The following is a 27,450-nucleotide window of genomic DNA, read 5'->3' as shown; positions in this document are numbered from 1 at the left end:
TCGTCTGTCAGACCGCTCACCTGGGAGCGTCCACCAGTTACCTGCCAGTTACCCGCCTCGTCTGTCTGCCCGCTCACCTGGGAGCACCTGCCTGTTTCCTGCCAGCCCGCCTGGAGACCCTGCCGTCACTTGTTGTGACCATCTTCCTGGTAAAACCTATAGACTGCTACCTGCCCTGCTTTCTCGAACTGTGTCCACCTGCCAACTACCAGAGACTTCCGCCTGCTTGCCGTGTCCATCCGCCATACCGGTCAGTCCCGTGGGAGCCACCTGCTCTCTTACAAGGTCGTCCCCAGAGTAGCACCTGGTCCCTCAGCCCGGAACCTCCCTGGTCACGGTGTTGTTTGCTGCCGTACGACCAGGGTCGGTTCGGGTGGATACTTAGTCACGCCCCTCTGGGTCCCTCCTTGCACCTCGGCACAGAGGTTCCACCACCCGGCCCCGTAACACTCGGGTGTCAGGACTCCCATCTCTAGGTCTATAGGCAGCTTACCTGGTCTTGCTCGCATCAGGTAAGCCGGGGTGCAATTTGTAGCATTCACCGGGATATGGTTGTACAAGTCAATCAGGTCTGGCAGCTTCTCTGGCCACAGACTGCGTTCTTCCAGGGGCAACATCTTAAGGAGATCAATGACGATATTGTTCATTTTCTCACACAGCCCGTTGGTTTGCGGGTGGTAAGGCGTTGTCCGAATCTTCCTACAGCCATAGAGGTTGCAGAACTCCTGGAATACTTCAGCCTCAAACGCTGGACCTTGATCTGTCAAGACCTGTTCCGGATACCCGTGTGGACGGCAGAAGTGTTGCTGGAAGGCTCTGGCCGCCGTTTGGGCTGTCAGGTCTTTAACAGGAACCACCACCAGGAACCGGGAATAGTGGTCCACTATTGTCAGGGCATAGACGTAGCCCGACCGGCTTGGAGCCAGTTTCACATGGTCCAGAGCTGCCAGCTCAAGAGGCTGCCTGGTGACGATGGGCATCAAGGGTGTCTTCTGGCTGGTACCGTCCTTCCTTCTGAGGTTACATGGGCCGCAGTCCCTGCTCCACTTCTCTATGGCCCCTCTCATTCCGACCCAGTAGAACCGCTCTCTCAGTAGGAACTCCAGTTTCTTCCACCCGAAGTGTCCCGCTCTGTCATGGTAGGCCTCCAGGACCATTGCTGCATCCCGTCTCGGGACCACTACCTGCCAGGTCAGCTCGTGCGTCCGGTGGTTGACAAGCCTTCTGCACAGCTTACCCTCGTAGATGAATAGCCTGCTTTTCTCCTTCCATAACTGCTTGGCTTCCTCTGGAGCGTCCGGGCCAGGGCTAGCGTCTGCCTGGGTTAACAGGTCTTTCACCAGGTGAACTGCAGGGTCACTATCTTGCGTTTCAGCCCAGCCGTGGTGGGGTAAGGGGTTGAACATGACGGTGGTTAGGTCTTTGTCTCTTACCCGGTGAGAATACTGAGTGGCCCCATACCGGTGGAACGCAGGGAGCTCTACTTCCTCCAGCTCTTCCGAGTCTTCTTCTCCTTCGGGTAGGTGGGGCATTCTTGATAGAGCGTCTGCATTGGTGTTGGTTCTGCCTGCCCGGTATTTGATTGTGAAGTCATAATTTGATAGCCGGGCCATCCACCGCTGTTCTAGGGCACCTAGTCTGGCATTGTCCAGGTGTGTCAACGGGTTGTTGTCCGTGTACACGATGAACTTTGCGGAGGCCAGGTAATGCTTAAACCATTCTGTGACGGCCCACACCACTGCCAAGAACTCCAGCTTGAAGGAGCTGTAATTCTCCGGGTTTCTTTCAGTGGGCCTCAGCTTCCGGCTGGCATACGCGATCACCCTTCTCTGCCCTGTTGGTTTTGTGACAGTACGGCTCCCAGCCCCACATTACTGGCGTCTGTGTGGAGCATAAAAGGCTGGCCATAATCGGGGTAGGCCAGGATCTCATCCCCCGTGAGGGCCATCTTCAACTGGCGGAAGGACTCCTCTTCCGGCTTGTCCCACTTGAAGGGTGGCTTTTGACTTCTGGATTTGGATTGACCTATCAGGAGGTCCTGCATTGGAGCTGCCATCTTAGTGAACCCGGGGATGAACCTTCGGTAGTAGCCTACCCACCCGAGGAACTGCCTCACTTCTTTGATGTTTGAGGGGCTTGGCCAGCTCTTGATTACTGTGACCTTGCCGGGGTCGGGGGCTACTCTTTCTGCACTCACCACTTGCCCTAGGTACTGGACCTTCGGTTTCAACAGGTGACACTTTGAGGGTTTCACCTTCAGGCCATAGCCTGCCAGGGCTTCGAACACCTCTGCCAGGTGTTTTAGATGGTCCTCGTAGGTCTTCGAATAGACGATCACATCGTCCAGGTAAAGTAGGACCGTCTCGAAGTTTCGGTGCCCTAGACAGCATTCCATCAGCCTCTGGAAGGTCCCTGGTGCGTTGCAGAGCCCGAAAGGCATACAGTTGAATTCGCTCAATCCCATTGGGGTGGTGAAGGCGGTCTTCTCCTTGTCAGCCTCTGCCACAGGAACCTGACAGTACCCGTTAGTAAGGTCCAAAGTAGAGAAGAAGTTAGCTGATTTTAGGACTGCTAAAGACTCTATCCTAGGTAACGGGTACGCGTCTTTATGGGTGATACGATTGATTTGTCTATAGTCCACGCACATTCTCATGGTACCGTCTTTCTTTTTTACCAGAACCAAGGGGGCTGCCCAGGGGCTACAGCTATCTCTAATGACTCCAGCTTCTTTCATTTCACTCAGCATGCCCTTTGCGTTCTGATAATGTGCGGGGGGGTACAGGTCTGTGTCTCTCTTTCATTGGTGGGTGGCTCCCCGTGGGGATGTGGTGTTCTACTCCCTTTACTCGGCCAAAGTCTAGCGGGTGCTTACTAAAAATTCTCTCGTACTCCTGAACCACCCGGTAGACTCCTTGTTGTAACATACCTGGCGGCGTCCTTGCATGGTGGTCCATCTCCCACTGTGCAAGAGAGCGCACTTGATCTCCTGTCCAGAGTGTCTCTCTGGCTTCCCTCCATGCTGTCTGTTTGTGTCTGTCTCTGCTGCTTAAGGGCGGCGCCCGATCACTTCCTGCTTTTTGTACCTGCTGTGGGTCACACCCCTTGTGCGTCCTCAGCCTATTGCTGTCTGACACTTGGTATATAGCTCAGCAGCTCCCTTCTATCCCTGCCTGAGCATAAGTGTTTTCCTTCAGTGTGTGCTTTCACTCTGAAGGTGCCAGGTCCCGTCTTTGTTTCCTTGTCTGCCTTTCCTGGAGGCTGTATTTCCAGGCCTGTCTGAACTTAGTCCTGTATGTCTCCTGCTTTGCGGTATTAGTTCCCGTGTCTGAACTAAGTCCTGTATGTCTCCTGCTTTTCTGTATTAGTTCCCGTGTCTGAACTGAGTCCTGTATGTCTCCTGCTTTTTGTATCAGTTCCCGTGTCTGAATTGAGTCCTGTATGTCTCCTGCTTTGCGGTATTAGTTCCCGTGTCTGAACTGAGTCCTGTATGTCTCCTGCTTTGCGGTATTAGTTCCCGTGTCTGAACTGAGTCCTTTCTGTGTATCTTGTCTGTCCTGTCTGAACACGCTCCTAGCCTGTTCCCCCCGCCTTCTAGGGGCCGATTACCTAGACCCGCTCCTGTCTCTTGTCAGTCCTGTCTGAACACGCTCCTAGCCTGTTTCTCCTGCCTTCTAGGGGCCGATTACCTAGACCCGTTCCTGTATCTCGTCTGACCTGTCTGAACTCGCTCCTAGCCTGTTCCTCTCGCCTTCTAGTGGCCGTTTTCCTAGACCCGCTCCTGTATCTTGTCTGTCCTGTCTGAACACGCTCCTTGCCTGTTCGTTCCGCCTCTCTGGGGGCAGTATTCCCAGACCCGCTCCTGTATCCCGCTGCAGTGTCGGTCTCCTCCGTACACTCAGTTCCAGTCTGAACTCTCTCCTATCCTTTACCTGTTTTGCCTCTATGTCCGTTCCCTTCCTTTTTCTGCAGAGTCTGAACTCGTACCTAACTCCTGCCTGTTGTCTCTGTACTCCCGTTTGTGAGTTTGTGGTCCACTCGCTACTTCACTGCAAGTACCCTGTGGGTGTCTGGCTCTGTCTTTCCCTTCCTGTCTGTTCCGTGTGAACAGAGTCCTGTCCTGCCCTGCTTCTGCCCGCTGCTCCGGCAGTCCTGTCCTGCCCTGCTTCTGCCCGCTGCTCCGGCAGTCCTGTCCTGCCCTGCTCAGCCTTGTCTGCACTCTAGCTGTGCTTGCCTGTAACCCTCTGCCTGTATTGTTCCTGAGTCCCGGTGTGTACTGGGTCCTATCCCGCCTGTGTTCCTACCTGCTAGTGCCTCCCTGTCTGCACTCTAGCTGTGCTTGCCTTTACCCCCCTGCCTGCATACCCGCCTGCCTGCATACCAGTCGTGCCTGCCTATACCCACCAGTCTGTGTGCCAGCCTACCAGCCTGTTCCTGTATTCCCCTGTGTGGGTCAACAGCCGTGTCCGGGGTCTGTCCTGGAGTAGCACCTGGTCCCTCTGCTCGGTTCCTCCTTGGTGCACTGGCGTCGTATGCCGTCGTGCGACCCTGGTCGGATCGGGTGAATACTTAGTCACGCCCCTCCAGGCATTCACTCTCCGGCACGGTCCAGTGGAATCACTACAATCACACGCACACGCCGCTTAGCCCGGGCGTGTGCATAACAGCATGCTCAGGCCATGGTTCCCATTGAGCCCCACGGCCTTCGCCCTCTGAGAAGTTTTCCAGCGAATATATGCATTAAAATAAATAAATAAATTTTTTTTCCCTTAGCTGAGTTCCAGGCGAATTACGCACCGTCCAGATGGATCTATCAGTTCTCGTTCCTGCGGATCCGCCACGTTACTATGGGGATCCAAGACAGTGTCGTGCATTTGTGGAGCAATGCATGCTACACTTTAAGGCCTACCCTCTTTATTTTCCTTCCGATTGGGCTAAAGTGGCCTTTATGATGTCTTACCTGGCGGGTGATGCCTTGGAATGGATCAACCCCCTATATGAAACACAGGATCCGATCCTCCGGGACCTAATGGCCTTCCTGGTGGCCTTTCTAATGGTCTTCGATGATCCTAACCCGGAGGCTCCTGCTGAAGCTTCACTTCCCAATATCCCGGAGCAGCCCCAATGGGTAATGTGTGTGGGTAGCGCAATAGTCCTCCAGCCCAATGAGACTACTGCCCACCCAGAATCCTCTCAGGGTGACTACGCTTTCCGGAATACTTCTCTCAACCTCAAGAGGCAGTCCAGACGTGCTAGACTTAGAGGCAAGCCGTCACGCCAGGGCCTGTCCTCCCTGAGACCTCCTGACCCCAACCTTGAAGTCCCTACTGAAGCTTCATCTCCCTGTATCCCGGAGAAACCCCAATGGGTAGTGTGCGTGGGTAGTGCACCAGTTCTCCTGCCCGAAGAGACTTCTGCCCATCCAGACTCCACACAGGAGAACTTCCTGCACCCGGCATCAGATGCTTCTCTCTCTTTAACCGGTGTGCATGTCCAAGGATGCTCCAAAGCTGTGGTTACCTCTGAGTCTGTGCACCTCTACTACCTGGCGGAGGATCCCCTGTTGCCTCCTGAATCCTCCGGGATACCACTCGATGACAAATGGAGAGAGACTTCTCTACACCCGGTACTCAATACTTTGTCCGCTTCGTCCTGTGAGCCTGACAATGGGTACCCCAAAGTGGTAGTTACCTCCGAGTCTCTACACCCCTCCGACCAGGCGGAGGATCTCCAGTTGTCTCCTGAACCCTTCGGGGTGCTACCTGGTAGCGAAAGGACAGAGACTCTCCTATACTCTGTACCTGATACCTCGCTCGCTTCGTCCAGTGAGTCCAACCTAGTGTACTCCGAAGCAGAGGTTACTCCTGAGTCTCTACACCCCTCCGACCAGGCGGAGGACCTCCAGTTGTGTTCAGAATCCTTCGGGGTGCCACCTGGTGGTGAATGGACAGAGACTTTCCTATACTCTGTACCTGATACCTCGCTCGCTTCGTCCAGTGAGTCCAACCTAGTGTACTCCGAAGCAGAGGTTACTCCTGAGTCTCTACACCCCTCCGACCAGGCGGAGGACCTCCAGTTGTGTTCAGAATCCTTCGGGGTGCCACCTGGTGGTGAATGGACAGAGACTTTCCTATATCCTGTACCTGATACCTCGCTCGCTTCGTCCAGTGAGTCCAACCTAGTGTACTCCGAAGCAGAGGTTACTCCCGAGTCTCTACACCCCTCCGACCAGGCGGAGGACCTCCAGTTGTGTTCAGAACCCTTCGGGGTGCCACCTGGTGGTGAATGGACAGAGACTTTCCTATACTCGGTACCCGATACCTCGCCTGCTTCCTCCAGTGAGTCCGACCTAGTGTACTCTGAAGCAGTTGTTTTCTCTGAGCCTCTGCACTCTTCTGACCCGGCGGAGGACCTCCAGTTGTTTCCTGAATCCTCCGGGGTACCACCAGATAACAAAGAGACAGTGACTTTTCCTCATTATGTACCTGATAACCCGTCTATTTTTTCCTGTGAGCTTGACAAGATGTACCTCGAAGCAGAGATTACCCTCAAGTCTCTGTCCCCCTCCAACCCAGTGAACGACTGGTCCTCGAATTCCCTGCGGAAGATTCTGGCAGGCCTGAAGAAGAGGGGGCGTAAGGGGGGAGGTACTGTAACATACCTGGCGGCGTCCTTGCATGGTGGTCCATCTCCCACTGTGCAAGAGAGCGCACTTGATCTCCTGTCCAGAGTGTCTCTCTGGCTTCCCTCCATGCTGTCTGTTTGTGTCTGTCTCTGCTGCTTAAGGGCGGCGCCCGATCACTTCCTGCTTTTTGTACCTGCTGTGGGTCACACCCCTTGTGCGTCCTCAGCCTATTGCTGTCTGACACTTGGTATATAGCTCAGCAGCTCCCTTCTATCCCTGCCTGAGCATAAGTGTTTTCCTTCAGTGTGTGCTTTCACTCTGAAGGTGCCAGGTCCCGTCTTTGTTTCCTTGTCTGCCTTTCCTGGAGGCTGTATTTCCAGGCCTGTCTGAACTTAGTCCTGTATGTCTCCTGCTTTGCGGTATTAGTTCCCGTGTCTGAACTAAGTCCTGTATGTCTCCTGCTTTTCTGTATTAGTTCCCGTGTCTGAACTGAGTCCTGTATGTCTCCTGCTTTTTGTATCAGTTCCCGTGTCTGAATTGAGTCCTGTATGTCTCCTGCTTTGCGGTATTAGTTCCCGTGTCTGAACTGAGTCCTGTATGTCTCCTGCTTTGCGGTATTAGTTCCCGTGTCTGAACTGAGTCCTTTCTGTGTATCTTGTCTGTCCTGTCTGAACACGCTCCTAGCCTGTTCCCCCCGCCTTCTAGGGGCCGATTACCTAGACCCGCTCCTGTCTCTTGTCAGTCCTGTCTGAACACGCTCCTAGCCTGTTTCTCCTGCCTTCTAGGGGCCGATTACCTAGACCCGTTCCTGTATCTCGTCTGACCTGTCTGAACTCGCTCCTAGCCTGTTCCTCTCGCCTTCTAGTGGCCGTTTTCCTAGACCCGCTCCTGTATCTTGTCTGTCCTGTCTGAACACGCTCCTTGCCTGTTCGTTCCGCCTCTCTGGGGGCAGTATTCCCAGACCCGCTCCTGTATCCCGCTGCAGTGTCGGTCTCCTCCGTACACTCAGTTCCAGTCTGAACTCTCTCCTATCCTTTACCTGTTTTGCCTCTATGTCCGTTCCCTTCCTTTTTCTGCAGAGTCTGAACTCGTACCTAACTCCTGCCTGTTGTCTCTGTACTCCCGTTTGTGAGTTTGTGGTCCACTCGCTACTTCACTGCAAGTACCCTGTGGGTGTCTGGCTCTGTCTTTCCCTTCCTGTCTGTTCCGTGTGAACAGAGTCCTGTCCTGCCCTGCTTCTGCCCGCTGCTCCGGCAGTCCTGTCCTGCCCTGCTTCTGCCCGCTGCTCCGGCAGTCCTGTCCTGCCCTGCTCAGCCTTGTCTGCACTCTAGCTGTGCTTGCCTGTAACCCTCTGCCTGTATTGTTCCTGAGTCCCGGTGTGTACTGGGTCCTATCCCGCCTGTGTTCCTACCTGCTAGTGCCTCCCTGTCTGCACTCTAGCTGTGCTTGCCTTTACCCCCTGCCTGCATACCCGCCTGCCTGCATACCAGTCGTGCCTGCCTATACCCACCAGTCTGTGTGCCAGCCTACCAGCCTGTTCCTGTATTCCCCTGTGTGGGTCAACAGCCGTGTCCGGGGTCTGTCCTGGAGTAGCACCTGGTCCCTCTGCTCGGTTCCTCCTTGGTGCACTGGCGTCGTATGCCGTCGTGCGACCCTGGTCGGATCGGGTGAATACTTAGTCACGCCCCTCCAGGCATTCACTCTCCGGCACGGTCCAGTGGAATCACTACAATCACACGCACACGCCGCTTAGCCCGGGCGTGTGCATAACACTTGTTTTTGGTGCGAGGGAGTGGAGTCAGCACCCACATGGAGTTTCTGGCACCAGTCCTCCTTGTGTTTCTGGGAGCCATTACCCTCCACCGGGGGAGATGGAGGCAAGAGTTCCACGACCCTGATAGCATTGTGTTTGACGGTAAACAATTTGGCTAGTGTAGCGTACTGGGGCAAGTGTACTTCCCTTTCCCCGATGTTTAAGATCCGGACTGGCACCCTTCCATGGCGGACATCAACCACCCCCCTGGCTGTCAAAATGGTGGGCCTGCTGTCTGAGTACACGGGTTCTACCATGGCTTGGTAGTCTCTCCCTCTTAACCCCATTGCAGTCCGATCCCTCTGTGTGGCGGAGCCTCCAGGCTTCTTAGGCCAAGGAACCTGAAATCCCTCGTTATCTGCTGCAGGGCTTGCAACCCTGACAGCCTCGGACCTCAATGTCCGGTAGTGATTCTTTCAGCCAGGACCAGCTCTCGTCGCCTCTGTCCCTGGCTCGCAGCTTCTCCTCTGCCTCACGGACTCCTTGGCTACAGCTGAACTGTCCCTCCTTCTCTGGGACTAGTCTCAGTCCTGAGCTAGGTCGTCCAGTTCTCTCTAACCCTGCCCTCAGTTCCAGCTTTTATAGGGGCAGCCTGCTCCCCCTACTGGCCTGGGACAGGAGGTGCTGTATGCTAAATGTCCCTGACCAGGGAACCTCCCTCCTGCTCTCAGACACAGCCTTTAATATTTGTGGCATCCAGGCCTGGGGTGACACATATGTATATGTTTGTGTGTGCGTGACTGCATGCGGCCTCCCGCTGTCTCTGGGGGGGGGCCGTGCGGCCTCCCGCTGTGTATAGATGGCGCTGTGCGGCCTCCTGCTGTGTATAGATGGAGCTGTGCGGCCTCCTGCTGTGTATAGATGGCTACATGCGGCCTCCCGCTGTGTATAGATGGCGACGTGAGGCCTCCCCCTGTGTATAGATGGCGCCTTGTGGCCTCCCGCTGTGTATAGATGGCGCCGTGCGGCCTCCCGTTGTGTATAGATGGCGCCGTGCGGCCTGCCGCTGTGCATAGATGGCGCCGTGCGGCCTCCTGCTGTGTATAGATGGCGCCGTGCGGCCTCTCGCTGTGTATAGATGGCGCCGTGTGGCCTCCCGCTGTGTATAGATGGCTATGTGTGGCCTCCCGCTGTATATAGATGGCTACGTGCGGCCTCCCGCTGTGTATAGATGGCTACATGCGGCCTCCCGCTGTGTATAGATGGCTACATGCGGCCTCCCGCTGTGTATAGATGGCTACGTGCGGCCTCCCGCTGTGTATAGATGGCTACGTGCAGCCTCCCGCTGTGTATAGATGGCTACGTGCGGCGTCCCGCTGAATATAGATGGCTACGTGCGGCCTCCCGCTGTATATAGATGGCTACGTGCGGCCTCCCGCTGTGTATAGATGGCTACGTGCGGCCTCCCGCTGTATATAGATGGCTACGTGCGGCCTCCCGCTGTGTATAGATGGCTACGTGCGTCTTCCCGCTGTGTATAGATGGCTACGTGCGGCCTCCCGCTGTGTATAGATGGCTACATGCGGCCTCCCGCTGTATATAGATGGCTACGTGCGGCCTCCCGCTGTGTATAGATGGCTACGTGCGGCCTCCCGCTGTGTATAGATGGCTACGGGCGGCCTCCCGCTGTGTGTAGACAGCGCCGTGCGGACTCCCGCTGTGTGTAGATTGCGCCGTGCGGCCTCCCGCTGTGTATAGATGGCTACGTGCGGCCTCCCACTGTGTATAGATCGCTACGTGCGGCCTCCCGCTGTGTATAGATGGCTACGTGCGGCCTCCCGCTGTGTGTAAATGGCACCGTGCGGCCTCCCGCTGTGTGTAGATTGCGCCGTGCGGCCTCCCGCTGTGCATAGATTGCTACGTGCGGCCTCCCGCTGTGTGTAGATGGCGCTGTGCAGCCTCCCGCTGTGTGTAGATTGCGCCGTGTGGCCTCCTGCTGTGTATAGATGGCGCCGTGCAGCCTCCTGCTGTGTATAGATGGCGCCGTGCGGCCTCCTGCTGTGTATAGATGGCGCCGTGCGGCCTCCTGCTGTGTATAGATGGCGCCGTGTGGCCTCCCGCTTTGTATAGATGGCTACGTGCGGCCTCCCGCTGTGTATAGATGGCTACGTGCGGCCTCCCGCTGTGTATAGATGGCTACGTGTGCTCAATATTGAGTCATACAATTAATGTAAGGCTATGTGCCCACGATGCAGAAATGCTCCGGATTTTTTTTGAGCGTTTCTGCATCTCCCTGGCAGAAAAAACGCATGCGGATTGTACATGCGTTTTTCCTGCGAGGGACATGCGGATGTGAAGCGTTCTTCACATGTATTTCTGCATGCGGGTTATCAAGTGCTTTTCCAAGCGATTTTAGCATCACTTGGAAAGTGCTTGACAACTTGGTCACACTATATAAATCCATGCAACCGGCATGGATTTACATAGTGTGACCGTAAAAGAATGGTAAAAAATAAATATATACTTACCTTCTGATGGCCTGCCAACGTCAGCGGTCGCGTGACCCGTCACATGACTAAATGACGTCACGACAGGTACTTTTCAGACCATCGTGAGCTGCCGGCAGCCAGAACGCATCGGTTAAAGACACCGGGGGCCATTAGAAGGTAAGTATAATATTTATTTTTTATTTTATTCTTTTTTTTACAGGTACTATGGTACCCGGGTCCGGAGGAGAGTCTCCTCTTCTCCAAACCCGGGTACCATCTGCACATTGAAACGCATGGAATCCGCATGTACAGATGCAGTGATGCGGATTACATGCGTTCCAATGCAAGTCAATGGCGGCGAAAACGCCGAGCTTCCGCAAAATAATTGGTAATGCTGCAGATTTTTCAGACCTTCTGCCAAGCGTTTTTTAAGCGTTTCTGCAGCGGAATTGCTTAAAAAACGCATAGTGGGCACACAGGCTAAAAAAAATTATTATAATTAATATTGTGCCAAGTTTCACGTGAACTATCACATGATCTATCACAGGGGATCATGTGACATGTGATACATCAGGTGCGTGTGGGGGGGGGGGGCGCGCCTTCTAAACTGCCCGGGGCCCTTGCTACTCTTAATCCACCCCTGGTCATAAGTATTCAGACCCTTTGCTCAGTATTGAGTAGAAGCACCCTTTTGAGCTAGTACAGCCATGAGTCTTCTTAGGAATAATGCAACAAGTTTTTCACACCTGGATTTGGGGATCTTCAAACATTCTTCCTTGCAGATACTTTCCAGTTCCGTCAGGTTGGATGGTGAACATTGGTGGACAGCCATTTTCCGGTCTCTCCAGAGATGCTCAATTGGGTTTAGGTCAGAGCTCTGGCTGGGCCAGTCAAGAATGGTCACAGAGTTGTTCTGAAGTCACTCCTTTGTTATTTTAGCTTTGTGCTTAGGGTCATTGTCTTGTTGGAAGGTGATCCTTCGGCCAAGTCTGAGGTCCAGAGCACTCTGGAAGAGGTTTTCATCCAGGATATCTCTGTACTTGGCCGCATTCATGTTTCCTTCAATTGCAACCAGTCGTCCTGTCCCTGCAGCTGAAAAACACCCCCATAGCATGATGCTGCCACCACCATGTTTCACTGTTGGGATTGTATTGGGCAGGTGATGAGCAGTGCCTGGTTTTCTCTACACATACCGCTTAGAATTATCACCAAAAAGTTTTATCTTCGTCTCATCAGACCAGAGAATCTTATTTCTCATAGTCTGGAAGTCCTTCATGTGTTTTTGAGCAAACTCTATGCTGGCTTTCTTGCACTGAGGAGAGGCTTCCATCGGGGCACTCTGCCATAAAGGCCCAACTGGTGGAGGGCTACAGTGATAGTTGACTTTGTGGAACTTTTTCCCATCTCCCTTCTGCATCTCTGGAGCTCAGCCACAGTGATCTTGGGGTTCTTCTTTACCTCTTTCACAAAAGCTCTTCTCCCACGATTGCTCAGTTTGGCTGGACGGCCAGGTCTAGGAAGACTTCTGGTGGTCCCAAACTTCTTTCATTTAAGGATTAAGGCCACTGTGCTCTTAGGAACCTTGAGTAATGCAGAAATTCTTTTGTAACCTGGGCCAGATCTGTGCCTTGACACAATTCTGTCTCTGAGCTCCTTGGGCAGTTCCTTTGAGCTCATGATTCTCATTTCGTCTGACATGACTGTGAGCTGTGAGGTCTTATATAGACAGGTGTGTGCCTTTCCAAATCAAGTCCTATCAGTTTAATTAAACACAGCTGGACTCCAATGAAGGAGTAGAACCATTTCAAGGAGAATCACAAGGAAATGGACAGCATGTGACTTAAATATGAGTGTCTGAGCAAAGGGTCTGAATACTTATGACCATGTGATATTTCAGTTTTTCTTTTTTTAATAAATTTGCAAAAATGTCTACATTTCTATTTTTTTCAGTCAAGATGGAGTGCAGAGTGTACTTTAATGAGAAAAAAAAATGAACTTTTTAGAATTTACCAAATGGCTGCAATGAAACAAAGAGTGAAAAATTTAAAGGGGTCTGAATACTTTCCGTACCCACTGTACTTTGACATAACAAAAGTTAACTCATTAGGTGCCAAATATGCTGACTGCTAATATCTTCAAAGACAGGTAAAATAAAAAAAATAAAAAAAACATTTTTTTCGGCTCTCCAGTCACTATTACATCATGTGTCCAGCTCAACATGACAAATTTGGTCAAATGTCCTCTTCTTGTGTAAATAAACACCCTATTGTTACTGGGGATTTTATGTTTTGGGCCTGTCATTTTTCAGCTTCTTTTTGCAACAATACTTGGAGGCAAAATAGAAAATGGATGGAAAGAAATGAATAAATGTTCATCTTTTCATTATTCTTCTCCAGTGTTAAGGATTCAATCATAAGAAATGCTAATGTAAAATATGTACTAAAATTGCAATGTATGAATATGGTGTGACGACTAATGCACAATGCAGGTCATCTCCGCACTTTTAGTATTAAATTGTTACAGGGATTTTTTAGTTAGCTAACTCTAGTACTGAGGTGTACATTGGAATTTTCATTGGTATTATTTTGGGAAACACACATTTTTGATCAATTCGTATTCCTTTTTCGTACGCCAGATGAACAAAAAAACAGCAATTTTAGCATTTTGTTTAGTTCTTTTTATGGTGTTCACTATACAGGATAAAGAACACATTAATTTATTAGTTTAATGGCATGGGTCATTGTGTTTGCAACAATGCCTATTAGGGCTCATGCTCATCTGCGTTTAAAATGGATGAGTGCAATCCGATACAAAATCGGATTGCACTCTGAGTAATGTTAGTCAACCATTCTGTGTTCATCTGCGATTTTTTTCTCAACTCGGATTGGACTGAGAAAAAAATTGCAGCATGCTGCGAGTGGCTGCTTATATAGGATGAGACTCGCTAATGCAAGTCAATGGGTGCGAGAAAAAAATCACACGGCACACAGACCATGCGCGTGCAGTGCGATTTTTACGCACCCATCTCGTATTTCATCAGCCGAGTACAGTAAATTCACAGCGTGAACCATCAGAATAAGATATACATATATTAAAAGAAAACAATGGTGTGGGGTCCCTCTTAATTATCTTAACCAGCTGAGGGAAAGCGGACAGCTGGGGACTGATATTTATAGTCTGGGAAGGGGATAATAAACATGGAGTTTCCTAGGCTATTAATATCAGCTCACAGCTGTCTACTTAGCATTTACTGGTTATTTACAAGGGGTGACCTCACAAAAAATGGGATGGGGTCCCCCTATATTTAATAACCAGCAAAGACAATTCAGACAGATGTGGGCTCATATTAATAGCCTAGGAAGGAGCCATGGATATTAGCCCCCATCATCAGCCTTCAGCCGCCCCAGAAATGGTGCATCAATCAGATGGACCAATCCTGGCGCTTATCCACTTCTCACTTGCCCTGGTGCGGTGGCAAGTGGAGTAATAGTTGTAGGGTTGATGTCAGCTGGATTATGGCCGCTGACATCAAGTTCTGGGGTTAGTAATGGAGAGTTGTCTATAAGACACCCCCATTACTAACCTCATAGTGAAATGTAACAAAGACACAAATGTAACAAAGACAAATGAAAGAAACACACAGACTCCTTTATTTGAAATAAACACTCCCCACCCTCTTTTACCCATTTATCACTAAAAAATAAGAAAATATCATATTCATCACCTGTCCGTCGACAATCTATTTGTCTCATGAAGATGCTAACTCAGCTACATCTGGATTGAATGGCTGAGCGATGGCATGATGAAACCACTCAGCCGTGAATCTAGGAGACACTGAGCTGAGCCTGAGAACTGCTGCTTGTAACCGGTGGTAGCCTCAATGACGTCACAGCAGGTCACTGAAGCTGCGCTCTTGGCCACGGCCCCACTATCAGTATTTGATCAGTATTTTTTCTCAGGTGTGGGAGCCAAATCCAGGAGTGGGTGATAAATGCAGAATTGGTGACTTGTTTCTATTATACCTTTTCTCTGATTGTTCCTCACCTGGTTTTCGCTCCCACTCCTGAGAAAAAATCCTGACCGAATACTGATAGTGGGGCCGTGGCCTTATGCTCAGCTCAGTGTCTCCTGGAGTTAACCCTTGTTGATAACCACTAAAGGCTAAATAGACAGCTGTGAGCTGATATTAATAACCTAGGAAGATCAATGTTTATTACCCTCTTCCCAGACTATAAACATCAGTCCCCTGCTTTCCCTCAGCTGGTTAAGATAATTAAGGGGGACCCCACACTATTTTTTTTATTTTAATTCTGTACATGGACAGTAAGCTACACATGAACTGCAATGATGATATACAGTACAGACCAAAAGTTTGGACACACCTTCTCATTTAAAGATTTTTCTGTATTTTCATGACTATGAAAATTGTACATTCACACTGAAGGCATCAAAACTATGAATTAACACATGTGGAATTATATACTTAACAAAAAGTGTGAAACAACTGAAAATATGTCTTATATTCTAGGTTCTTCAAAGTAGCCACCTTTTGCTTTGATGACTGCTTTGCACACTCTTGGCATTCTCTTGATGAGCTTCAAGAGGTAGTCACCGGAAATGGTCTTCCAACAGTCTTGAAGGAGTTCCCAGAGATGCTTAGCACTTGTTGGCCCTTTTGCCTTCACTCTGCGGTCCAGCTCACCCCAAACCATCTCGATTGGGTTCAGGTCTGGTGACTGTGGAGGCCACGTCATCTGGCATAGCACCCATCACTCTCCTTCTTGGTCAAATAGCCCTTACACAGCCTGGAGGTGTGTTTGGGGTCATTGTCCTGTTGAAAAATAAATGATGGTCCAACTAAACGCAAACCGGATGGAATAGCATGCCGCTGCAAGATGCTGTTGTAGCCATGCTGGCTCAGTATGCCTTCAATTTTGAATAAATCCCTAACAGTGTCACCAGCAAAGCACCCCCACACCATCACACCTCCTCCTCCATGCTTCACGGTGGGAACCAGGCATGTAGAGTCCATCCGTTCACCTTTTCTGCGTCGCACAAAGACACTGTGGTTGGAACCAAAGATCTCAAATTTGCACTCATCAGACCAAAGCACAGATTTCCACTGGTCTAATGTCCATTCCTTGTGTTCTTTAGCCCAAACAAGTCTCTTCTGCTTGTTGCCAGTGGTTTCCTAGCAGCTATTTTACCATGAAGGCCTGCTGCACAAAGTCTCCTCTTAACAGTTGTTGAAGAGATGTGTCTGCTGCTAGAACTCTATGTGGCAGTGAGCTGGTCTCTAATCTGAGCTGCTGTTAACCTGCGATTTCTGAGGCTGGTGACTCGGATAAACTTATCCTCAGAAGCAGAGGTGACTCTTGGTCTTCCTTTCCTGGAGTGGTCCTCATGTGAGCCAGTTTCTTTGTAGCGCTTGATGGTTTTTCCAACTGCACTTGGGGACACTTTCAACGTTTTCCCAATTTTTCGGACTGACTGACCTTCATTTCTTAAAGTAATGATAGCCACTCGTTTTTCTTTACTTAGCTGCTTTTTTCTTGCCATAATACAAATTCTAACAGTCTATTCAGTAGGACTATCAGCTGTGTATCCACCAGACTTCTGCACAACACAACTGATGGTCCCAACCCCATTTATAAGACAAGAAATCCCACTTATTAAACCTGACAGGGCACACCTGTGAAGTTAAGACCATTTCCGGTGACTACCTCTAGAGATCATCAAGAGAATGCCAAGAGTGTGCAAAGCAGTCATCAGAGCAAAAGGTGGCTACTTTGAAAAACCTAGAATATAAGACATATTTTCAGTTGTTTCACACTTTTTTGTTAAGTATATAATTCAACATGTGTTAATTCATAGTTTTGATGCCTTCAGTGTGAATGTACAATTTTCAAAGTCATGAAAATACAGAAAAATCTTTAAATGAGAAGGTGTGTCCAAACTTTTGGTCTGTACTGTATCTCACGTACATATTTCTATCTATCTATCTATATCTGTATAAACTAACTTTAAATATCCTTGAGAATTACTGTATGTAAAAGCTGATGTTAAAAACGCAATGTATATGGATAGCAATCCCTTAAAGACTAGGGTCACACAGCCATTTTCTCTCCATCCAAGAAAATCGGTCGAATTATACTAACGACTCTGTGATCAGAGTGGGATCAGGGGAGGTTCCAATTTTCTCTGAGGTAGAGAGAGAGAAAAAAAAGTTTCTCCACCTTCTCCATTATGTCAGTTTGTAAAAATCGAAGTGCACTCGGATCTCATCTGAATGCAGTCTGATTTTTCCACTGACCCATAGACATGAATGGGCGATCTAATTGAATGAATTTAATTGAATTGAATTTAATTAGAATGAATCTAATTCTCAAAGGTAAATCATGACCGAGGAAAAAATCGGACATGTGCACAACCCCATAGAGCTACATGGGTATGGGGGCGATCCGTCAAAACTGCTAAAACGATTGTCTGCACGAGCCCAAATACTGACCCAAAGCGCTCACTCCTGCATGAGTGTTCACATAGCACAATTTATCAGCTGAATAGAACGTCAATGCGCGCTCTGTGCACATGGCTCATGCGGGAACTGAGTGCTTTTGCCTCCTGAAGTGAGCGCTTCAAGACAATGTTTGGAGCAAACGGTATGTCTTAACTATGTTTTCATGTGTTTGCTAAGTGGCTTATTGTTAAATATATTTTTCCTCAGGCTCAGTATGAGAATCCTCCACATATCTACGCATTAACAGATAACATGTATCGCAATATGCTGATTGATGGTGAAAACCAGTGCGTCATCATCAGGTGAGCGCATGCTGGATTCCAGCCCAGTCCTTATGTTGTGCACAGTGGAAATTTTAGCAGCTAATTACAGTAGAACAATTGTGGGTGAAATCTGTGAAATCTTATCGACAAGCTGAGAAAGTCTGTAGTGTAAATTGACCAACACCGACAATATGACATTCCCAGCAATGTTCTCTCTAAGCTTTTGCAGCTGCTGAGCGAACAGCTAGAGAGCTGGGCGCTCTTTCACCATAGATAGATAATTGAAAAACTTAATTGCAGCAAAACAAAACCATAGAAAAAAATTGCACCAAGGTAATACACATTTATTATACATAGGGCTGGGACCAAGGGTAGGCAGAGGTAGGTGAGCACCTAGGGCGTTACCTCACACCACCCTCTGGACAGCACTATTGGACAAAAAATAATTATTACTGCATGGATGTTGCACCACTGATTCTGCTGGTATACCATCTGTCCAGCACCCTTGATACTGTTGGCATTCCAGCATAGTGACAGCCGGGGCCAGGTGGAGCAATGTCAGTGTGTCACTGACACAGCCCATCAGTTGGCCTATGACACCCCAGCTGTCACTGTGTAGGGTGTGCTGACACTTTTGCAGACACCAGCAGCCATTCTATGCTCCTTCTGCTCTCTTATCCTGTAGAGCCATTTATGAACTCCAGTAATTTGGCAGCACTGCTCACCTGCTACAAGTTCTGGCTATACTTGTTAGCTGTCCTCCTGGGATCAGTCACCATCAGAAGCTTACCAAGGAGGGTTTCCTTCCTCACTCTTCTATGCACACCTTGCCCTACTCCACACCTCTTTACCCTGATTCTGAAGATGACTTACTTCATCCAGCTGCTGAAAGTCTTTATGCAGCATGGCAGTGCTTCAGAGATTAGCAGAAGTGGTCTTCAATGGTGCTATGTACTTACAACAGCACCCCCACACACACACACCACCGCCACCCTCCTTACTCTTTTTACACCATATCTGCTTGCTCAGTGTGGATCTCTATGGCTTGGGTGAGCTAAAAGATCAAAATTTCCTCTAATCTGCTATACATAAATACAGTAAATGTATGCAAATTACAAAAGTATAGATAGATCCTCATGTCCTTAAAGGGGTTCTCCCTATGAAATCTGTGCTCCGGGCAGCTGACTAAGGTATGTGTGATACAGCTCTTGTCAGTTGAGACACAGGTCTCAGTAGCTGTACATGTTTTGTTTGCAGCCAGTTCTGATACATGACTAAGATGGGCTGCAGCTTGAATTATATCAGGTAAGCCATTTTATCTCATTCTTGGAGAACCCATTTAAAGAGATTGTCTAGCCCAGTACAATTTTTCCTCAAGCATGCATCTTAACCGTGCGTAACATACACGCCATAAGGATTCAACTCTTCTTTCCAGTCATAGTGGTTGTCATGCAACAATAAGCACATTAAGCATGACATTGAGAAGATCAGTGAGACCTTCACGTTCACCAATAATCTACCGTCCCAGGAGTTAATAAAGTACTCGACCTCTGTTATTGCCTGCAGCCCGGACATAATGTAAACAGTGCTGCAGCCAAAAACTGAGCTCAGTGACTCTGCCTGAGTTGATGGCATAACTACTGTGAGCCACTGAGATCACTGACTGGCTGCAGTGGTGTTGATGTGACGTCATCGCAGACAATAACAGAGACCAGGAGCAGTAGCGGAGACTCAGTGTTAGACTTGTGTCATTTTGCAATTAAAACTGAGACAAACAATAGAAATGTTTTATCTGTTTGCCAGAAGATCTACCATTTTCCCCTCCACTTTCCGCTCACAGCGCTTTGTCCTGCAGTAAGACATGTGGCCGCATCAGGAGCCTTGCCCCCTGCTCTATTTGCAGTAGGACACAAACATTGTTAAAAGGAGCGCTTGATTTAATATTTTATGTAGACATTGGATTGTAGACCTATAAATCTAAAATTATGGCTGTTATTCACCATCTCTCTGTTTAGCGCTGCCTCTGCGCCACTGCTCCAGAGTTTGATGATCGACTGCAGCAATGACATCACGTCTACAAAGCAAATCATGGCTGCAGCCAATCACTGGACTGGTATGCTCAAGCTGTCTATATTGGCATCACCAATGAGCCCAGTGATTGGCTGCAGCAGTAAAATGAGCTGTAGGCTGCAATGGTGTTGTCATGTCTATCAACAAACTCTGGATCAGCGCCCAAGAGGCAGGTGAATGCCGGGGGAGGGTGAGTAACAGCTTTGATTGTTATTTTCTAGATCTATAACACTATGGTCACATAAACCGGACACACTTTTAATATCTCGCCCCCCTAGCTATAACTCACTCTCTCTGCAGATCAACAGTTAAAAACTGTACAAATCAGCAGGGAATTAACCCTGTGTTCTCTGAAATACTTGTAGCAGACTGTGATTCAAGAACATGCAAAAATCCTAGAACTTTTAGATTTCTAAGAGAAAAGTTTATACCTTTTTCGGGTTGGCAAAAAAAAAAAAATACAAAACTGCACTGTGGGAACCATGTATAAAAGGTACAAGTAGAATAAAAGGTAGAAAGAAACACATTTATAATACTGTTAGATTTAGCTGGTAAATGTTACTCTACTTTTATCATCCTTTGAAGTATTTTGGTCATTATGCTACAGACATATTTAGTTACAATCTATACTTTCTAATTTATCAATAACTTCAATAAAAATTAATTATCTTTAGTAACAATCCAATCTTCATTCTACCATAGACTGTGAAACCATGATAGGTAGCCTGTTTACATTGAGTATATGCTACATGTTGTTCCTTTTATTTCAGTGGTGAAAGTGGTGCTGGAAAAACGGTGGCTGCTAAATATATCATGGGCTATATATCCAAAGTATCAGGAGGAGGAGAAAAAGTACAGGTATTCGCAATATTTTATTTTTCTACAGTTTTTATAGTACCAGTTAAAAATGTATAGCAGTGGTTTCTGCTCTTATTGGAATGACCACATAGTAGATGCAGACTAAAGGCAGCCAAACCATGAAGGAACTTATGGAAGCAAGGAGTAAAGAAACACCTGTGAAACAAACTAGAATATGTGTTAAACAATAGCTTCCTGAAAGTAGCCGCCTTTAACCCTTAGGCTACTTTCCCATGTTGAGCATTTGGTTCGTTTTTGATGTTGCAGACTTTCTGCACCTATTAAGAAAATTGGGTTACTTGCATTCTTTCATTGGATTTTTGTGATATTTCTAAAAATCCCATTCACTTTGCTCGAACTGTAAGACACTGCATGTTTGATTCAGTGAAAATACACAGTGTCATAAACGCAACAAAAACTCACCCTGGGCACACAGTCTTAGGCCGGTTTCACACGTCCCGATTCTTCCGGTTCCGCATCAGGAGCACTGTACCGGCGCCTGGGAATCAGTGTACTGTTAGCGCTGTTCCCAAACGCCGGGTGTTGAACGCTGCCCTCATCTTTGTTCCTTGCTCGCTCTGTGATCAGCACAATCAAGGGACAATGTTGGGAGTAGTAGTAGTCTCCCTTATATTGGCTTAAAAGGGTACCAAAGCTTCTGGATTGGCTCTAGTGTTTTTGACAGTGGCCCTAGTAATGCTAGCTAAGGGGCTTTTTGTAGTATGTTGATAGCTGACCGGACTATTATTGAGTGTAATGTCAGAGAGCTCTAGCTGTGGAACTTCGTGGATGAAAACTATAATTGCAGCCAATGTGATTCAATATCTTTCATGATATTTTTAAGTTCAATAATGATGTCATAGATCATATGTCTTTTTTGGTTTGGTCATACTTCATGTTGGTTTATTTAGACTGATGGAGGAAATGTTCGGATACCATATATTTGTCCATCAGTTGTTCTCTTTGATGCTGCTTTGGATCTATACTTTCAAGAGGTGTCCTCGTCAGCTGCTTGATTCTCTGAAGCTCTCACCAGGACATTTTAAAAATATGAGATGTTGTCAAGGCAGACGGAGCCTTTCTTTAAAACACTGGTAAAAAAGTACTTCAGTAAAACTGCAGAAGAACACACTGCAAAAAGAGAAAAGCACTTCATAGGGTAACACCTAAAGTATTAAAAAATGGGGGTTCATTTACTCCCATTATTTAGTGTCAATTCTCACCTTGTTTTGTTGTGTTCAGGACACAAGGTCTCTGACTGCTTTTATCATCCACAATAGGAGCTGCCACTGGTGACCCTCTCACCAGAACCACTCGAGCTCATAAGTAACATCAATTCTAGCTTATAGTGGCTGCACAGTGACTCTGTGGTTAGCACTGCAGCCTTGCAGCACTGGGGTCCTGGTTCAAATCTTCCCTGCAGGACAACATCTGCAAGGAGTTTGTATGTTCTCCCCGTGTTTGATCCGGGTTCTCCGGTTTCCTCCCACACTCCAAAGACATATTTACTGATAGAGAATCTAGATTGTGAGTCTCAATGGGGACAGTGCCGATAATGCCATATTCTGGCCTAGAACAGTTGTGGAATAGGGCTTAGCAGTGAATGGAGCTGTGTACTAATACTGCCACTGCAAAACACACTTGATGGTCACAAACACTTTCTGAAGGCTGGTGATTCCACCAATTAACTCCTGACAAGGCATGCATGGTCATTGGAAGCCATTCCAGGTGACTACCTGATGAAGCTGCTCAAGAGAATGCCAAGGGAGTATAAAACTGTCATCAGAGTAAAAAGGGGCTACTTTGAGTAATCTAACGTTTAACACATTTTTTGTTTCTTACGTGTTTCTTTATTCCTTGCTTCCATATGTGTTCTATCATGACTTTGCCGCCTTAAGTCTTAATTTACAATGTGCACATTTCAACTTGAACATTTCAACTTTTGTTTCTATCCTAGGTTCTGTCTGTTAAATGGTCCCAGAGTGAATATGCTCCTACATATTGTACTTACACCAAAATATGTTCTGGTTCATTTCTTTGGTTTTGCTTCTGTCTGCAGTAGGACAAACAGAAACAACCTCTTTGTTAAATCTTCTATTTCCAAAATGTGTTGGCCATCTGAAAAAAGAAATAGACACGCAGATTAATGCATGTGTTTTCTGCTGGATTTCTAAATGACTGTATCAGGAACTTGAAGATAATCTTACTGTACAGATTGACATGCAGAAAATCCTAGACCATCGGTTACGTTATCTCCTGCTTAATTTTAATTTTAGAGTTTCTGTTATATTAGTCAAAAAGAAAGGAGATAAGTAGATTGAGGTATAGCGCTGTGCTGTAATTTTCAGTAGAGCATGGAACTTATGTCTGCTCAGTCTAGACATTTGAGTCCAGTGGATGGTTCTACTCCGTGTTTGGAAAGTTTTCACTGAAAGAAGATTCATGCTCTGTCAGGCACTGAGATGACATATTGGATATTCAAATTTTAAAAAATTACAGACTACTGATTTTTACCTACAAAACTATTACCATATTTTTCGGACTATAAGACGCACTTTTTTCCTCCAAAATTTTGGAGGAAAATGGGGGGTGCATCTTATAGTCCGAATGTTGGGGGGGGGGTATATATATATGCTGTGTGGGGTGTGGGGGGAGCGGTAGCAATGGAGGAGCGGGGCACAGGAGGCAGTAGCCGCCCGCTGCAGCCTACACTGTCCCCGCTGCTAAAGAAAATGAATATTCAGTGCTCCCCACGCTCACAGCTATGAAGGAGCATGAAGTCACTGCTCCCCGCGCACACAGTAGCGGCGTGGGGAGCAGCGACTTCTGGCAGCTGATCTCTCCTTGTGAGCCGCGCATGGCCGTGGCGCCATTCGCTGCTCACATGGCGAGATCAATGCGGGCAGACAGGACGCAGCACTGGAGGAGAGAAGAAAGGTGAGTGGAAGTGTTTATTTTTTTTTTTATGTGCAGCATGATGGGGATTAGGGGGACCATGCATACCAGGATAAGGATGAGGGGGCATACATAACAGGATAAAGATGAGAGGGCCATACATACCAGGATAACGTTGAGTTGGGCATACATAACAGGATAAAGATGAGGGGGCCATACATACCAGGATAAGGATGAGGGGCCATACATACCAGGATAAGGATGAGGGGCTGTGACGCTCACAGCCCTCCCTGGGAAATGGGGTTACTCGGAACCGGGTCAGTGTAGGTGTCTCGGGGTTGCAGTCGTGGCCCGGACCCGGTCCGTGCCCAGGGCGGTCACATAAAAGATTTAACGGGCTTTCAGGGTTGAGTGGTATTTTCCGACTACCTACGGTTTCCGGTGATGAGCACCAGCACCGCTTCAGTCCACTGAGGCCTGTGTTACAGGCAGCAAAGATGGGACGGCTCCCCGTAGGCGGAGCAGGCCTCAGGGCAGTGTGAGGAAGGAATGGTGAGTGCAGTGCCGTGCAGGAAATAACAGGATGAAGCGGGATGTGAAGTCATCCAGGGTTTTTTACTCACATTCAGATGAACTTTAGCCGCAAAGCTTCCCTCCACTCCTTGCGGCGTACTGCGGCCACCAGGAAGGGGGTCCAGCACTTTCCAGATAGATCAGGAGCACCTGTCGAGACCCCTCTGGTGTGTGTTCCTCTCCTTGGTGAGTTCTCCCACTAAGTCTTCACCTGACTGCTTGTGTGGTTAGAACTAGGTGTAAGGCCGGGTCCCTCTGGATGAACGCAGGTAGAGAGATACAGGTGGCGTAAGCCGCTCCGTCCGTATCCCTCCTGGGATCCACTAAGCCTCCGGGCTTTTCTGACTGAGACGTGAAGTAACAAAGTCAGATATCGGGGGCCGGTCACCCCTCTTGCAGCAGGAGTCCCCCTGACTAGGCCAGAGTAAGAAATACAGGTGGCTTATGCCGCTCCGTCCGTATCCCCCTGGGATCCTTTTGCCTGTGGAGCTTGTCTCCTCCGCTCCCCTCCAGGCCTTCTTAGGTCAGGACCTTGACCGGGTAGAGGCAGTGGTTAACTCTGACCCGCTCCTCGTCTCAAGGCCAGAGAACGAGGACGAAGATCACAATCAAAAGGACCTTGAACTTAAGATGGCTGAAGATTAAATGTGAATTAGTAAGTGTACCCTAAAAGTGTGTCCTCCACCCTCACTCACAACATGGTTCCCCCTATCTTTGGTTCCCCCCATCTTCTATATCCCGGGCCGGGGCAGCACCCTGGTGCACTTAGGCCCCCTACAGGACAGGAGTGGTGTAGTGTTGAGTTGCACAGTAGGGTCCTGAGAAGTGCTCCATCCTTACATGGAAGAGGAGATACCACACCTCAAACTGAGGTGCAGTACCCCTGTGGCAACTGAACCCTCAGGGGCGCCACAGGGCCATACATACAAGGATAAGGATGAGGGGTGCCATGCATACCAGGATGGGGATTGCTGTGCGATGCATACCAGGATGGGGATTGCAGTGCCATGCATACCAGGATAGGGATGAGGGGTGCCATGCATGCCAGGATAGGGATGAGGGGTGCCATGCATACCAGAATAGGGATTAGGGGTGCCATGCATACCAGGATATTGATTAGGGTGCCATGCATACCAGGATAGGGATGAGGGGTGCCATGCATACCAGGACAGGGATGAGGGGTGCCATGCATACCAGGATAGGGATGAGGGGTGCCATGCATACCAGCATAAGGATGAGGGGTGTCATGCATATCAGGATGGAGGGGTTCCATGCATACCAGGATAAGGATGAGGGATGCCAGGCATACCTGGATGGGGATGGGGACCACGTATAAAAGGAAAGGGGGGCATATATACCAGGATGGGGGATATTGTCAGAATTGGAGGACATTACCCCTATACCAGTGTCCGCAGAAGACCCCCCCCTTAAAAGTGCATCATGAACACATTTTTTGCTTAATTTTTTTATTTTTTTTATTTTCCTCCTCTAAAACCTAGGTGCGTCTTATGGTCCGGTGTGTCTTATAGTCCAAAAAATACGGTAATTAATCTGCATGTAAAAAAGTTGATGTTACATTGCTACATTTTCCGTTCATAATGATAGATAAATACAAAGAGCTAATTAACTATAGAAATCATATTTTGCTATATTATTGTATTTCTTATTCTTCCAGCATGTTAAAGACATAATCCTTCAATCTAATCCTCTCCTTGAAGCTTTTGGCAATGCAAAAACAGTCCGAAACAATAATTCAAGTCGATTTGTAAGTTATAACTGTTAAGATCTCTGATTTGCTTATTAAATTAGTAAAAGTCAAACTAATCTTATAAACACTACATTACACAAAAACACATATAACAGAAAAAATGCAGTTAAAAATCAATAACTTTATTGAATACCTTGAAGAATAAATAATTGTACAATAAAATAATATGCTGACATTCTAGTGGAATTAAATGCAGATTTGCTGCAGATCCTTTACCAATTTTAAGACATGCTGCATTCATCGTAGTGAAATTGAAGGTGAAAATCCTCAACAAATTCCCAACAGAATGAGCATCCTGAAGATTTTAAAAACAATGCTCATTCTGATTTATTGAGTATTTTCACCACTGATTTTACTACTTTAAATGTGAGTGGCAAATGTTTGTAGCAAATATCTGTACAATTTCTGGCCCTGTTTTGTAGTCCACTGAAGACTTTATCACCACATGTAAATTTATGGAAACAATGAGGGTGTAATAGAATTTATACAACAGTCATATTACATTTCTATGTATATCATGACATCTCATGTCATGCATAGTGCCTCTAAGCACTTTACACCCCCAAGCCTGTTGTCACCTTCATGACCAGGCCAAATTTTACAATTCTGACCAGGGTCAATTTATGTGGTAATAACTTTGGAATACTTCAACGGATCCTAATAATTCGGAGATGTTTTTTCATGACATATTGTACTTCAAAAATTGTTCAATATGACTTGCGTTTATTGTGAAAAGATCGGAAAGTTAGCGAAAATTTGGAAAATATCACAATTTTTAAACTTTTAATTTTTAGGCCCTTAAACCAGAGTGTTATGTCACACAAAATAGTTAATAAGTAACATTTCCCACATGTCTACTTTACATCAGCACAATTTTTGAAACATAATTTTTTTTTGCTAGGAAGTTATAAGGGTTAAAAGTTGACCAGCGATTTCTCATTTTTCCAACAAAATTTACAAAACCATTTTTTTAGGGACCACATCACATTTGAAGTTACTTTGTGGGTCTTATGTGATAGAAAATACCCAAAAATTACACCATTCTGAAAACTGCACCCCTCAAGATTCTCAAAACCACTTTCAAGAAGGTTATTAACCTGTCAGGTGTTTCACAGGAACTGACGCAACGTGGAAGAAAAAAAAGGAACATTTACCTTTTTTTCACCAAAATATTAATTTTGACCCAATTTTTTTTATTTTTACAAGAATGACAGGAGAAAATGGACCCCAAAATAAGTAGTGCAATTTCTCATGAGTACGCCGATACTCCATATGTGGGGGAAAACTACTGTTTGGGCGCACAACAGGGCTCAGAAGGGAAGGAGCACCATTTGACTTTTTGAATGCAAAATTGTCTGGAATCGAGAGGATGCCATGTTGCGTTTAACTAGCCCCTGATGTGCCTAAACAGTAGAAAGCCCTCACAAGTGACCCAATTTTGGAAACTAGACCCCTCAAGGAAAGTATCTAGATGTGTGGTGAGCACCTTAAACCCCCAAGTGCTTCACAGAAGTTTATAACGTAGAGCCGTGAAAATAAAAAAATCACATTTTTCCCACAAAAAATGTTCTTTTAGCCCCAAATTTTTTATTTTCACAAGGGTAACAGGAGAAATTGAGCAACAAATTTTGGGTTCCATTTT

The 27,450-nt window shown here is 47.5% G+C and overlaps 1 protein-coding gene across 2 annotated transcripts in view; it reads left to right on the top strand.

Moving 5' to 3' along the window:
- Positions 1 to 27,450, top strand: part of MYO1F (myosin IF) — a 427,358-nt gene that overhangs the window by 240,353 nt on the left and 159,555 nt on the right. For both annotated transcript variants that reach the window (XM_073686285.1, XM_073686286.1), the window contains 3 exons: positions 17,589 to 17,683; positions 20,485 to 20,572; positions 25,716 to 25,805. In XM_073686285.1, coding sequence (XP_073542386.1) covers positions 17,589 to 17,683; positions 20,485 to 20,572; positions 25,716 to 25,805 — 273 coding nt within the window. The remainder of the gene's footprint in view (positions 1 to 17,588; positions 17,684 to 20,484; positions 20,573 to 25,715; positions 25,806 to 27,450) is intronic.

The sequence above is a fragment of the Phyllobates terribilis genome, unplaced genomic scaffold (assembly GCF_046119375.1).
Source record: "Phyllobates terribilis strain yellow unplaced genomic scaffold, ASM4611937v1 Scaffold_1__5_contigs__length_1240528914, whole genome shotgun sequence".
NCBI lineage: Eukaryota > Metazoa > Chordata > Amphibia > Anura > Dendrobatidae > Phyllobates > Phyllobates terribilis.
The sequence above is the reverse complement of the archived record's forward strand: the minus strand, read 5'-3'. Positions and strand labels throughout refer to the sequence as shown.